This window comes from Littorina saxatilis, linkage group LG2 (assembly GCF_037325665.1).
Source record: "Littorina saxatilis isolate snail1 linkage group LG2, US_GU_Lsax_2.0, whole genome shotgun sequence".
Classification (NCBI taxonomy): domain Eukaryota; kingdom Metazoa; phylum Mollusca; class Gastropoda; order Littorinimorpha; family Littorinidae; genus Littorina; species Littorina saxatilis.
The window spans coordinates 29736133-29752124 of record NC_090246.1 but is presented as its reverse complement, the minus strand read 5'-3'; the positions used below and the strand labels follow the sequence as shown (position 1 = coordinate 29752124).

General features: G+C 43.0%; 2 protein-coding genes across 2 annotated transcripts in view; both read right to left on the bottom strand.

Moving 5' to 3' along the window:
- LOC138958720 (FAD-dependent oxidoreductase domain-containing protein 2-like) overlaps positions 1-7832 on the bottom strand; it is a 189041-nt gene extending 181209 nt beyond the window's left edge. Inside the window, exon 1 of the mRNA XM_070329973.1 lies at positions 7555-7832. The gene's annotated coding sequence lies outside the window, so the exon portion shown is untranslated. The remainder of the gene's footprint in view (positions 1-7554) is intronic.
- Positions 7833-10077: 2245 nt separating this feature from the next.
- On the bottom strand, positions 10078-10509 carry LOC138958074 (arginine/serine-rich protein 1-like; the record flags this gene model as incomplete). The annotated part of the gene is given in 2 exon segments (XM_070329139.1): positions 10078-10131; positions 10459-10509. Coding segments are annotated over 2 exon segments (105 nt in total), but the record flags the coding sequence as incomplete, so codon positions are not given.
- Between the last annotated feature and the right edge of the window lie 5483 nt (positions 10510-15992).

The following is a 15992-nucleotide window of genomic DNA, read 5'->3' as shown; positions in this document are numbered from 1 at the left end:
TTTCGATGAATTTGTTACACACACATTTTTAGATATTTTTTGGATGAAATTCATAATATCATTGATTCGTGGGGTTTTGTTGGTGACAATGTGGAGCTTTGATGTGTTTTCTTGTGAATTCAGCAAAAGAAAAAGAGAGATGAGATCGAGCGCTGTCGCACTTTTCTGACTTTTGATTTCCGGCGAATTCTGACGTCTGCCACATCAACAGACAACGACAAATCATTCTGAATAAGACACAGCTTGAAAGTAAAAGGAACACAGTTTCTGGTGACTACCTTGCTTTATGATTAATTTATTTTATTAATGAAAATGTGGCGACAACAGAAACACAGTGTGTACTATCTATTGCTGGAGAGTATACATTTCGTTTTGTGTCTGTTTGTCCTATCAGCCGTCCTGGCTGTACGTTTGTGTGTCTGTCTGTAAGTCTGTCTGGCTGTCTGTTATCGGTCAGACATTTGAAAAAAAAGATTTATCTCATGCTACTGACAACGGCAATAACGTCAGGCTCTTATTATATAGACTCAACCAATAAAATGAAAAACAATCAAAATCAATATAATAAACAAATATAGTTTTTGTTACCATCTTGTATAATAATAATAATAATAATAATAATAATAATAAATGGGCATTTATATAGCGCAACATCATAACTTTACAATTATGCTCTTTGCGCTTGACACATTTAAAATTAAAACACAGTTATACAAGCATTTACATCTACATTCATAGTCAACAACGCTTAATTAAAAGCATACACCATCAAACATACATTACAAAAGATTCTTCCACTAACTAAGTAATAAAAACATGAATAAAATAGGTAGTAAAAAACAAGGAAATACCAGCTGAATACCCTTATATACATTATCACTAAAACAACAAATACACTACATGTATTATAAAACTAAAATGAGATGATGAACAAAATAGCAGTCAGACAAAAGCCGATAATGGAATAGAACTTAAAACAGAGAACACGTTTCATTGAAAGGAGGAAGAACAATCATGATAACACTAATGATATTATAAGACAATGCAATCCTTCTTTATTACCTTAATTAAGGGACATTAGTTTTGTAGCTGACAACAGACTGTCCAACGCCATATATATGTAATAAAAGATCATTATAACACGGTAACGACAAATAGAACCCCTATATTGAAAATAACCACCATTTTAGAACAATAAGCGTTGTCATGTCAAACTTGTAAACTCATTACTCTCAATTATAAGTGTATTCTCGTCAGCACTTTTCAAAGCCCATCTATGCTCGGGTCCTTTTTGGCGATTTTAGCTAGGTTTCAAAATATGTAGTGTTCTTTCTATCAAAGCTGTAGACAGAAAATCGAGTATTCAATCTATTCTAAGAGACACCTGTAGAACTTTGTTGTTCACTGTGGAATACGATAAACAAAACAAGTCACGTAAAGCGATATCAAAACATGTAGTCAATCTGTCGGCCTAAATAAGCATCACAACTCAACTTAAGGTGAAGGTAAACTAAGCTGTAACGTACGACAGTCACAGTGTTTAATTGCTTCGTGCGTCTTAGTTTCTTGACCAGTATACTTGATTTTGGTACCGTGTTGTTCCTAAAACTCTGCACTTTCCTTTGATATAACTAAGGCTCACAGTGTATATCTGGATGAACATGTGATAGTCGCTGAAATCATTATTTTTCCGATTTAAGGTACATACTGTTACTGATGCGAACCTGGCAGTGAGGAGGGTATCACTGCAACAGTTGGTGTAAACCCTTATTTACCCGTGTAAGTATGTTTGGTTTTGATTATTTGCTAGAGGAAGAAGATATTTTGGAAATATGAAATGCAAATGGCGGCCATAATTAGTATTTTGCTGATCTCTTCTTCCTCTTGTTGTCGGCTACAAAACTAATGTCCCTTAATACTGTTTTTGCTGCCCTACACGCCACCAGGCGTGAAAGGCAGTAAGTAAGTGTTAATACTGTTTCATCCGTTCTGAAGAAAAAATCCCTCGGCCAATGATCTTCTGCTACCATGCCTGTCACTTTAAAAACGCGTAGTTGTCTCTCTCGACAAAAAGAATGTCTGCGCTATTCGTAAGGGAATTCAAGAATAGCTCCATTGATTGGCCGAAAGAAAGGACTCAGGAGAAAAGCGAAATACGATGACCATAAATTGAAAATTGTGTCAATAAAATCAGCGTCTTGCTCACTGTAGACATTATTTTTTTCCTGTGCGCGGTTTTTGGTGTTTCAAGGCATCCTTATCTCCGCCGGTTTGTATGCATTGTGAAGAGGGTGAAAGCTATTTAATGACCCAGGAAACGGGAATTTTGTATACACAACGAATGAAAAGGAAAAAAAAAGACACGGGAGCAAGGGGAAGGGAGGTACTGGTTCGGGTAGAGGAGGATAGATGGAAGAGGAAAAGAAGTGACAGAGAGAAACAGAGCGGGGGCGGGTTAGAAGGAGAGGAAGAGAGAGAGAGAAATAGACAGAGAGAGAAATAGAAAGAGAGAGAGAGAGAGAGACAGACAGACAGACAGACAGACAGACAGACAGACAGACAGACAGACAGACAGACAGACAGACAGACAGACAGACATAACAGTTTGTTTACGAGGGAGGGAGAGAGACAGAGAGACAGACATACAGACAGACAGACAGACACACAGACACACAGACACACAGACACACAGACAGACAGACACACAGACACACAGACACACAGACACACAGACAGACAGAGACAGAGACAGAGAGAGAACTCAGACTATAAAAAAAGACTTTTATTATCAGGAGAAGAAAAAATCTGTTTGTTCAAAGTTTTGTTGCTTACATTTTTTTGTTTAACCTCCATTTTCTTTATTGTCCCTTTTCTTCCTTCAATTTGTCCTTTCCTTCCTTTTCACACTGATTCAGTGTATACAATTTTGAGCACAAAATCGTAACAAAACACCGGATACCTTAATTATGGGGGCATTATTGGAGGAATATGATTTGATCAAACATTCATATTCAATCATGAGTAACATAGCCAGCTTGTGAGTTTTCCGAATTCTTGCATCGAGAGAAATATTCCTATGCAACGTTTCACTTTTTTCTTGCTTGCAAAAACAGAAGAAGAAGAAGAAGAAGAAGAAGAAGAAGAAGAAGAAGAAGAAGAAGAAGAAGAAGAAGAAGAAGAAGAAGAAGAAGAAGAAGAAGAAGAAGAAGAAGAAGAAGAAGAAGAAGAAGAAGAAGAAGAAGAACAAGAACAAGAACAAGAACAAGAACAACAACAACAACAACAACAACAACAACAACAACAACAACAACAACAACAACAACAACAACAACAACAACAACAACAGAATTTCTTGTTTGTGTAGTATCCAGCTTTCACTCCTATTCTGTGCGCTTAGAGTCGTTACTTAAGTCAAGGTTATTTTTCGCACAATCAGTTTCCTTCACTGTGTTTCATTCTATTCTGCTACCGTTCGAGCTGAGTAGACAATGCACCCCACACTTTGAATTATTTTGCTCACGCTGATGGGGATTAAGAATAAGGCAAGACTGCGTGTTATTTTCTAGAACCTTATTTTAGAGGCGCGATGTGAATCATCAATGAAACACTCTGGCAATAAATAATTATTAGACCCAAGGGGGACAAAGCAAATAGAGATATTCTTCGAGATATTCTTCAAGATGTTTGCATTTTCTCCGGGAAATGCATTAGACACTTTTACGAGAGCTGGCCAGAACACTCTGCGACCAGCAATCAGATTTGATCAAAATCACTGTTTCTCCACACTGTTTGAATATTGCCAGGTTGCAGTAAGTAAATTTTAAGGGGCGTATTGTCCGTCAGGTCTTAATTGCCTATATTGGACATGAATTGGTTTATACGATTCGAGTTTTACGCCCTCACGGCTTTTTGATGTATGCGTGTTTAGGTGGTATCAGCCATCTACACTTATGGTAGAATGACCAAGATCTTTAACGTGCCATTGTGGTGACACGGGGGTGGGAGATGGATTCGAACCAGCGATCCTCTCGATCACAAGTCCAGTGCTCTACCACCTGAGCTACCCGGGCACCCCAGGTTGCAGTCTAGCTAAACTACATTTAAATACAGACTCTGCATGAAAGAAATCTCCCACGATCACATATTGAATAGATTTGCGTGCGTGCGTGCGTGCGTGCGTGCGTGCGTGCGCTCGTGTGTGTGTGTGTGTGTGTGTGTGTGTGTGTGTGCAAAAAGCACATTCTAGTGACAAGTTTTTTTTATTAGCCAGTACAACCGGGAAATAAATACCCCTTAAATATTCAAATTCAATATGATATTAATCGAATACGCAAGAAATGAGCTTGAAATTACGGTCTTTTGTGGGGGAAGAGCATTTGCTGATATTATTGTTCTTTTATGGTTCGCTGAGCGGCCAAGCCGAACCAGGCGAATATATATGTTTTAAACAGTCGATAATCCAACGCAAGTAAAAGAGGAAGATTTCATTTCTATTGCTGCAAACTTTTATTCAGGTTTAGACACTTGTTTTCTGTAAATGCACGAACCTTTTTCATTGTTCAAACACATTGTAGCGTTCTAGCGATCACTCATGGTGTAGCTCTGCTGATAGCTACTTTCTTGCGCACACGAGCATGTTTCACATGGACTAAGAGCATCTTTTCACGTGAACTAAGAAACCAAGAGCATCCCTTCACTTTGATAGAGACCAAAACTCAACAACCTATAGCTGCTTTCTGCGCATATTGGGAAATGTTCTGCTGAATCAATGTTGTATATTAACAGTTGCAGGTGTCACCTTTAAAATTAATTCGAAAAAAGAATTCGACTCTGCACCGTGCTGTTGATCCGTGGTGTTTGTCCAAGTGGTAGGATGCTCTTGTCAATGTAAAAGCCTGGACAGATCTGCGGCGGTAAACATGATAGTGTATCTGGGGTTGGACGGTATCCACAAACAGTTTAAAAGTCCAAGGTCATTCTGCAGATCGCAAGCATTTGCATTTATGGATCGCATGTGCATTTATCATGATATATGCTAATACGCTGAGACACAAGCAAAACATCTTACAAGTAGACATCGGCCCTCGAAGCCGGTTGCTTCCCTTGAAGTAATAACCCGCACCAACGGCATCATTGCACAAAAAGAAGCGTTCAAGTTATCCAAAGCGGAGGGAATTCTGGGTAGGAACATCTATTTCGTGCTATGACGTCAGTGCCCGTCCGTCATTGGTCAACGAGTTTCGGTGTTGGCAGTGCGAACCAAAACCGACGGGCCCTCCATGTTGAAAACAAATCAAAATATTGTGTTGCCCCGAAAGGCAGTTAGCCCCGTTAGCCCAATGTTCAAGAACATGCAACAAGGTATGCCGCACTAACGAGTTACTTCCCTTGAACACATTTTTCCCAGAATTCCCTCATCTTTTTAAGCTCGTGGAACAGCCCAAAAAGGGCGCATGTAGGCTTATCACCAACTGGAAACGCCAATGGTTTATATTTACCTTACTTGCAGATGATCGACTTGTCGCTGAGCTCTCTACTCCAGTTACTTATTAAACAAAGTAAAGTTTGTCTGCCACATATATGTTTGTAAATCAGATTAAGCACAAGCACTTGTCATTCCGTCCACTCCAACATCAGTCTGTTTTTCAGATTATCAAGATAAACTTACGAACACAAGGCAATGATATCCCCGCAAGCCATCGAACCAATATGTGTTGACTACATCGAATGTGAAGGTCATGGTGTTGGACACGCATCCGTAACATCAGACAACATATCTCCTATCGTGGCAGAGATTTACAGACACACTCTTTTGGTCAACTTGGTATGCCCTGCATGCCCTATCCTGTCCGGGTTCAGCTTCGCTGATGTCACAAATGTCGAATCATTTAAACTGCTGTTTCCCAAATGCTGTGTTTCGGTCACAAAGATAAGGACAGAATATTCTGTTCGTTCGTCTACTCCAAAAAATGCACATCACACTCAACTTGTGCAACTAAACTTTGTGTGAAAACGGCTCTGTATCCTTTTAAAGGTTCTCTGATGTCAAACATATCAAGACTAACTGTTGTTTTCCAAAAGTCGCGCTTCGGTGAGAACGTAAAGGAAACAGTCTTCTGTGTGTTTTTCTACTCAGAGAATACACAACTCCCACAACATTCGTAACTGAACTTTGTGTTAAAATGTGTCCTTAATAGAGTCTCTGAGAGCAAACAGGCCGAATAAAACTACTGTTTCCCAAATGTTGTGCTTTGGTAAAAAAAATAAAAAAAAATAAAAAAAAAATGAGATGAGGACAAATTATGTTGTTTATTCCTCTGCTTAGAGAATGCACAACTTAATTCACGCAGCTTTCGTAAATGAAGTTTGCGTGAAGATGCAGCTGTGTCTTTTGAAATAAAGTGAATAATCTGTCGAACAAAAGAACGAGTGTTGCAATTCTTGTTGAATTAAATTGTAATCTGAAATGAACTAAACTATAACAAAATAAATCTTAAATGTAACCATTTTGTTTGAATATTTTAAAACTTTTTAACTCAACTATAAGCATACCAGATAATAATAACTGCAAAGCATATGATAACAATAAGATCTCACAGGTTTTAGGAGAGGATTTTGCAAACAGAAATGAAGACGCACTAGAAATCTAATATCGCTCTACAAAAGGCCTTATTTTACAAGACGGAGAGAAGCAGTATGTTTTTCAACCCCAGTCAAAAGTGTTGTCGTTCAACCATATCAGAAGGAACAAAAACGTGTACAGACTTCTAATAAGGTGATGACGGCCAACATGTATATCTCATATAATTTTTTCAACAGTTTCGAAGAGAAACCCCCCGTCGCGATATAACCTTCGTGGTTGAAAACGACGTTAAACACCGGGGCGGGGATATAGCTCAGTTGGTAGCGCGCTGGATTTGTATTCAGTTGGCCGCTGTCAGCGTGAGTTCGATCCCAGGTTCGGCGGAAATTTATTTCAGAGTCAACTTTGTGTGCAGACTCTCTTCGGTGTCCGAACCCTCCCCCCCCCCCCCCCCCCCCCCCCCCCCCGTGTACACTACATTGGGTGTGCACGTTAAAGATCCCACGATTGACAAAAGGGCCTTTCCTGGCAAAATTGCTCAGGCACAGTTAATAATTGTCTACCTATACCCGTGTGACTTGGAATAATAGGCCGTGAAAGGTAAATATGCGCCGAAATGGCTGCAATCTACTGGCCGTATAAAATTTCATCTCACACGGCATCACTGCAGAGCGCCTAGAACTGTACCCACGGAATATGCGCGATATAAGCGTCATTGATTGATTGATTGGTTGAAATAAAGAAAGAAAGAAAGAAAGAAGAGAAACCCCAAAACAGGAGGGAAAAAAGTAATAGGATGTTTACACTAAAAGGATAATAAAGCTCAAAACAAAACAAACATAAAAAAGAAACACAACCACAAACAAAGCCCACAAGCCAAAAAAGAAAAAGAAAACAAAACAATATAATGAAAATATCAAATTGCACAAGTTAATTTACAACCCCACACCCCCACACAGACACACACTTACCGCACTCTTAAACCCACAGGACGACACAACGTCGAACAGCAAAGAGGCGTCGTAAGTCCCTCTGCACTGTGTGAAGATAGACTGAGTCGTTCTCTCTCAGTGGGATCTATACTTTGGTGTGAACGGACAAAAACTGTAGTGGGTAGATATATTGTTCAGTCGGATCTGATCTGGCAAACACAAATTGCAAAGAATGCGAGTCCTGAGGGCAGAGCCAGGCCTTTTAAAAGCTTTGCAGGATGCGGTTTCGCGAGACAGCAAATCACATCTGTCGTGGTGTTGTTACCTTTCACGTAGAAACCACTATAACGCTGGCTTGTATAACGAACTAACTCCAGGCTCGACAGTTGATATCAGGTGAAAATGCTGTTTGGGGTGGGGTTAGGGGGTGGGGATTGAGGCTGGGGTGGGGGGTGTATCAGGAAAAATGATACGCAGTTTGTGTTTAATGTAAACGGGAGGAGGAGAGACTGTTGCAGATGATACGGACTGGTACGGACAGGGTTGTGGGCTGGGAGAGAGGAGAGGAGGGGAGGTGTATTTCCAATAGAAGAATTTATGTAAACGTTTTGCTCGAAGGAGGCGGAAGAGGGAGGAGGAGAGGCATTCTGTTGCAGGTGGTTCTACGATCATGTGTGGGGACTGGTGGGATGGAGATAGGGTGAAGGTGGGCGGGAGGGGGATGGGGCTTGCAACTGACGCATTTATGTAACGTAAAAGTTGTGTTTGAGTGAGGAAGGGGGAGGGGCCATAGAGAGAGAGGAGGGGAGGATTAATTGCAACAGGCGGAAGAACAAACTTATGTAAAAGTTGTGTTGACGGGGGAGGGGGAGGCGCTTTGGAGACAGAGAAGAGGGAGGTTTAAATTGCAACAGAAGAACTTGTGTAAACGTTGTGTTTGAGGGAGGAAGAGGAGCGACTAGAGAGAAAAACTCTTCGGAAAGGTATGGTCACGCTTTGTGATCAGGGAACTGACAGGGCGTAGGCAGTTGAATAAAGACGTGTTTATAACTCAGTGGGCGTAGGAGATGGTAAGGGAAAGGAGGACATGATGTCATTGTGAGGTTGTGTAAAATGTAAGTTTTTAAGGGAGGAGGGTTTAAGGGCATATATTTGTTTTCAATAAAACAAATGACACATGTACGATTTGAGCATGATTTGTGTCAATTGTATGTTTTAAAGGGAGAGGGGGGAGGGGGGAAATCTGCCACATGGAGGATGTGGTCAGAACAGGCAGAACAAGGGAGAGCCGGGGGTGGGGGGGGGGGGGGAGTGGAAGATATAATGAGAGATTGTGTAAAGTGTACGTTTAAAAGGGGGGGGGGGGGGCAACGAGGGGAAGAGAAATTTGTCAAATGGATGATGTGGTCAGACTTGCTGTAACGGCCGAACGGGCACAATAGGGGGGAAGGGGGGGGGGGGGGGTAGTACATAATGAGAGGTTGTGTAAAGTGTACGTTTTAAGTGAGGATGAGGAGGGAGGAGACATCTGTCACATGGATGATGTGGTGATTCCCAGCAGAGCTCACAAAACCTTAAATTAATTAACCAAAAGACAAAATAAATTAAAACAAAACATAGCCATAAAGTAGGAGAGGACCTGGAAGGGTGGTTATGGAAGAACATTAATGAAGTTATATAAAAGTTGGGGGAGTGGCCGGGCGGGGAGAAATATGGCCAACAATGCAGTCCAGCAGCTGGGGCAGAGGCCACCAAGACCAATTCTATTTATTTTATGAAAGAGAGAAGGGTAGGGGTGGTGGTGGTGGTTGTAAACACAGAAGTGGGAGGTAAGTTGGTAGTTCTACCACAGACATGACAGGCTTGCGGTCAGGGTCGCGATTGTGGGGATCGGGAATGGGATCGGGAGGGGGATCGGGAGTGGGATCGGGAGGGGGATCGGGAGGGGGATCGGGAGCGGGTTCGGGAGGGGGTTCGGGAGGGGGATCGGGAGCGGGTTCGGGAGGGGGTTCGGGAGGGGGATCGGGAGGGGGATCGGGAGTGGGATCGGGAGAGGGTTCGGGAGGGGGATCGGGAGTGGGATCGGGAGGGGGTTCGGGAGTGGGATCGGGAGGGGGATCGAGAGTGGGATCGGGAGGGGGATCTGGAGGGGGATCGGGAGGGGGTTCGGGATGGGGATCGGGAGGGGGATCGGGAGGGGGTTCGGGAGTGGGATCGGGAGGGGATCGGGAGTGGGATCGGGAGGGGGATCGGGAGGGGGTTCGGGAGGGGGATCGGGAGTGGGATCGGCAGGGGGATCGGGAGGGGGATCGGGAGTGGGATCGGGAGGGGGATCGGGAGGGGGTTCGGGAGGGGGATCGGGAGTGGGTTCGGGAGTGGGATCGGAAGGGGGATCGGGAGGGGGATCGGGAGGGGGATCGGGAGGGGGATCGGGAGGGGGATCGGGAGGGGGATCGGGAGGGGGATCGGGAGGGGGTTCGGGAGGGGATCGGGAGGGGGTTCGGGAGTGAGATCGGGAGGGGGATCGGGAGGGGGTTCGGGAGGGGGATCGGGAGGGGGTTCGGAGTGGGATCGGGAGGGGGATCAGGAGGGGAATCGGGAGTGGGATCGGGAGGGGGATCGGGAGTGGGATCGGTAGTGGGATCGGGAGTGGGATCGGTAGTGGGATCGGGAGGGGGATCGGGAGGGGGATCAGGAGGGGGATCGGGAGGGGAATCAGGAGGGGAATCGGGAGTGGGATCGGAAGGGGGATCGGGAGGGGGATCGGGAGTGGGATCGGTAGTGGGATCGGGAGGGGGATCGGGAGTGGGATCGGGAGGGGGATCGGGAGGGGGATCGGGAGGGGGATCGGGAGGGGGATCGGGAGGGGGTTCGGGAGGGGGATCGGGAGTGGGATCGGGAGGGGGATCGGGAGGAGGTTCGGGAGTGGGATCGGGAGGGGGATCGGGAGGGGGATCGAGAGTGGGATCGGGAGGGGGATCGGGAGGGGGATCGGGAGTGGGATCGGGAGGGGGATAGGTAGGGGGATCGGGAGGGCGATCGGGAGGGGGTTCGGGAGTGGGATCGGGAGGGGGATCGGGAGTGGGATCGGGAGGGGGATCGGGAGGTGGATCGGGAGGATGGGCGAGAGAGCGAGAGAGAGAGAGAGAGAGAGAGAGAGAGAGAGAGAGAGAGAGAGAGAGAGAAGAAGGGAGAGGAAGCAAGTTTTAGCCCCATAAAATTATATATCAGAGTTTATCATCAGGAGACTGGGGTTAGCGTTAACTAGGGTGGAGGTGGGGGTTGCCATGACAACGGGGCGTGACTGACTGATTGCCAATCATAGCGTTATGAAAGCTGTGTGTGTTTGCTTTCTCTCTGGTTTCTCTGTTTTGCTGGCTTGCACCAGCGCTCTCACCGGCAAGTTAGCAAAACCGGTCTGTTGTGCTGCACGACTGAGCTGGCATACGTGTACACGCTCATACGCGTGGTAACTCTCTCGCGAAAACACACAGACAAACACACACATTGACATACTGGCACGCAGGCACGCAGGCAGACAAAAAAAAACACGCACGCACACATATATGTTAACAAACACACGCACGCACACGTACACACACACACACACACACACTAACACACACACACTAACACACACACTAACACACACACACTAACACATACACTAACACACACACACACTAACACACACACACACACACTAACACACACACACACACACGTACACTCACACACACGCACACGCGCGCGCGCGCGCGCACACACACATACATTCACACACACTCTCAACTTGAACACACACACACACACGCACACACACACACACACACACACATAATACTAGCACACACTCACAGACCCTATTGTCTCACATTTTCTGTTCATAACCTCTGTGAATGTGCCGGTACCCCTATTTTTAAACACACTCCTTATTAAGATAAAAAGAAAGAAAAAGAAAACACACCAGTAACCAGGTTAGGTAAGTTTAAATCAATATTTCGGCATGTAAGCCTAACTGCCTTCTTCGGGATGGTATGGAAAGAACTCCTTATTAATGTATGATTTTCTCAGAATTTTGGAAGTTTGAGAAAGGGGGTTCCACTAACGCTTTGAAGCAAAATCGTAATTTCTGATGCTGATTACTGACTCATCTTTGCAATCTGTTTGGGTTTCAGGGACTTAAAATGTCATTTGTGTGATTTGCTGTTCGCACGAACGCCTTAAAACGAAGCACCACCTGTTCTGCTGATTAACAAAAGAAAACCTACCGACTCCTCTTTGCAATTCTGATCGTTTTTCGAGAGACTTAAAATGTCATCCGTGTGATTAGCTGTATTTAATTGTTGCTTTTAACGAAGCGCCACGTGTTTTGCTTGTTGACAAAAGACGAAACGAGAATTCCTTCTCTTCGCAGTTCTTTGCGGGCAGCACAGATTGAATTTTTCTAATTGGCAGAAAAAGGTTCCAGGCGTATACCTTTACCTTCTTCACAATAGTGCTGTAACTGTCTGCCAGATTACCACGTTTGATGCTGATTGACAAAAGTAACGTGTACTCCTCCTTTGTGTAGTGTTTGTTTTAGGGCAACACAGATTGAATGTGACTGGAAGCAAAAAAGGTTACAGAAAAAAGCTTGCCCTATAAAGAATTGTCTCCTCTTTTTCAATTCATTTTCCGGATTCGTTTATACTAACTTATTGTGATACAGTGGCGGGTCTTAGAACATCGTTATGTAATACTGTACGCTACGCAGCGAAGTTTAAGTTTGCTGGTTTGTGTGTGTGTGTGGTTTTTTTGGGTGTTTTTTTGTGTGTGTGTATGGAGTAATGAAGGTAATGATAGATTTATTTATTTTTGGTGGGTTTTCTTTTTTTTCAGGGTAGGGGTGTCATATTTCTTGTTTTGCTTGAAATGTGGGTGTTGTGTATTTTACGTCTGACCCTCGTTTAGGGACAATGTGTTTCCTTTTAATCTATGCATTCTTGGCCCGAAAAGATATTTTTGTCAGTTTGTCTTTCTTTCTTTCCTTCCTTGTTTCTTTTTTCTGTTTCTATTTCTTTCCTTGTTTCTTTCCTTTTCTCTTTCATCCTTTCTCTCTTTTTTAATTTTTTAATTTCTTTTCTATGCTTCTTTCTTTTGGGATGCAATCAAAATCCGACACAAGTAGATTATGGTACTTACGTCCCCAAATCAAGAATCAAATAATAAAACAACGTTAGTAATTTGAACTTCTGATTATAGACATTTCGAAACATTCACAATTTGCTAAATCAACCAAAAGGTATTTGTCGTGGACGGACATATAAAAAAAAAATTATGAGTTTTCGTCGTCGACTCTGACAATCTTATTTTCGAAAAGTCAACGTTATTATTAATTTTGGATTGTTTTTTTTAATATTTTTTTATATTTGTTCAAGACAAAGACTATTAGGTAGACGTACTTATGAATCTTCCGTGTATGTCTATAATTAAGTGTCCAATAAATAACGTTTCTTGTTTGATGTTTCTTGAAATGCAATCGATTTCGGTTCTTCTTTCCTTCGAGCGTACTGTCTTCTTCTTCTTTATTCGTCGCTTCATCTTCTTTGCTTATAAATCGTAGGAAAATGACCTTTTGAGAAAAAAAAACATTTACAGGAAACAAAAGCACATTATGTTTTGGTCTAAGGTGAGCTAGAGCGAAAGATTTACGTACTTCTTGCCACTACTAAGCCATATTTCTTCAGGATGTTTTTTTGTTCTCTCCTATAATAATCATTTGATCATGTTTGACATTTACCTCCTCTCACTTGCGTGCTTATGGTCACGTACTATGTAAAATGTAAACTGAAGTCCAAAATAGTTCCACAAGGCGATGTGTTACGTAGAAGGACCAGACACAGGACGGACAGACATACAAACAATGAATATGTTGTGTAAATGGCTTGCAGATTTCTTTGTTTTTTGGCCAAAATCGACAGTTTCGCCAGTAATTTTGCCATGGACATGTATGGGTTTTTCATGAAGAAATATTCATAACATTTGAATACAAATTAACACCGATCTCATACCCGCTTTCCACACATCCGTTCTAGCTTCCGTTCCCAGCCGTCCTGAGGACGGCTGCCAGTACGGTCAGACGCTGCCCAAAGACGCCAAAAACGGCCGTTTGCGCAGCGTCTCATTGTTGTGGGAGCTCAGGACGGCTGGGAACGGAAGCTGGAACGGTTGTGTGGAATGGCGGTATTAACACATCCTGAACTCAGGTCAAAATGAGTTCGGCTCATTCTCTCCCTGACAGGATGAGTTTCCTTGTCTGGCAAGGAAACCGATTTTTTTATTTTTTTATTTTTTTACGTATTTAGAGCTTTTTGTAATGTATTATTGATATAAGCAGATTCGCGATCGTCGATAATGATTTTTCATGGTGTTTTGTAATTTTTAAATTACAAAGGAATTGATATCTAAGACAGTTTCAAGCGAGCTATTTTTCGCGGCTGTATTTACTGTAAATATGGCAAAAGTGTCACATGATAATCAACCGTTTGGTTTCGGAGCTCACTGGAGCAGACGATTTTTTCTGTAACCAGTTGACAGTGATGAAACCATATATTACGGTCTCCTTCCGGCAGCAGTCCCAAAATTTCGACTTGTTTTGACCTTAGAACGATGTCTTTATCATAACTGTGAAGAACAGAACGGAGATCACTGTTGAAGTCGGCCAATCTGCAATCATTTTCGTCTCGCGAACACTGATCTCAAATTTAGATCAGTGCTCGCGAAAAACATATGGGAGATAACTCTGTATTCTTATTTTGATAGATTCGCGTAGGACTGTAGCGTCCGGTCAGAGAGACAACTGGCAATAGCCGTGGAGCGATGCTTATCAGAATGGGTATTAACACTGATGAATTTACATTACAAAAGGGGCAAAATTAACCACTATATCATAGCTAAACAAGCACCCCATCATAAGGTGTCTTATCCATTCTCCAGATGAGGTGTCATGTCCATGCTCCAGACGAGGTGTTATGTCCATGCTCCAGATGAGGTGTTATGTCCATTCTCCAGATTAGGTGTTATGTCCATTCTCTAGATGAGGTGTTGTGTCCATGCTCCAGATGAGGTGTTATGTCCATTCTACAGATGAGGTGTCATGTCCATTCTCCAGATGAGGTGTCATGTCCATTCTCCAGATGAGGTGTCATGTCCATTCTCCAGATTAGGTGTTATGTCCATTCTCTAGATGAGGTGTTGTGTCCATGCTCCAGATGAGGTGTTATGTCCATTCTACAGATGAGGTGTCATGTCCATTCTCCAGATGAGGTGTCATGTCCATTCTCCAGATGAGGTGTCATGTCCATTTTCCAGATTAGGTGTTATGTCCATGCTCCAGATGAGGTGTCATGTCCATTCTACAGATGAGGTGTCATGTCCATTCTCCAGATGAGGTGTCAGTTAAATGTATGCTTTGTATGCTTGTTGATTTGTGCTAGTTTATTCTATAATGAATTTGTAAAGCGCCTGGAGCCAATTGATGGGACTCGCGCTATAGAAAAGTTATTTATTATTATTATTATTATTATGTCCATTCTCCAGATGAGGTGTCTTGTCCATTCTACAGATGAGGTGTATTATCCATTATCCAGATGAGATGTCTTATCCATTCCACAGATGAGGTGTCTTATCCAATCTACAGATGAGGTGTCTTATCCATTCTACAGATGGGGTGTCATGTCCATTCTCCAGATTAGGTGTTATGTCCATTCTACAGATGAGGTGTCATGTCCATTCTCCAGATTAGGTGTTATGTCCATTCTCCAGATGAGGTGTCATGTCCATTCTCCAGATGAGGTGTCATGTCCATTCTCCAGATTAGGTGTCTTGTCCATTCTACAGATGAGGTGTATTATCCATTATCCAGATGAGGTGTCTTATCCATTCCACAGATGAGGTGTCTTATCCATTCTACAGATGAGGTGTCTTATCCATTCTACAGATGAGGTGTCATGTCCATTCTCCAGATTAGGTGTTATGTCCATTCTACAGATGAGGTGTCTTATCCATTCTACAGATGAGGTGTCTTATCCATTCTACAGATGAGGTGTCATGTCCATTCTCCAGATTAGGTGTTATGTCCATTCTTCAGATGATGCATGTGTTATGTCTATTCTCCAGATGAGGTGTTTTGTCCATTTTAAAGATTAGGTGTTATGTCCATTCTACAGATGAGGTGTCATGTCCATTCTACAGATTAGGTGTTATGTCCATTCTACAGATGAGGTGTCATGTCCATTCTACAGATTAGGTGTTATGTCCATTCTACAGATGGGGTGTCATGTCCATTCTACTGATGAGGTGTTATGTCCATTCTACAGATGGGGTGTCATGTCCATTCTACAGATGGGGTGTCATGTCCATTCTACACATGAGGTGTCATGTCCATTCTACAGATGGGGTGTCATGTCCATTCTACAGATGAGGTGTCATGTCCA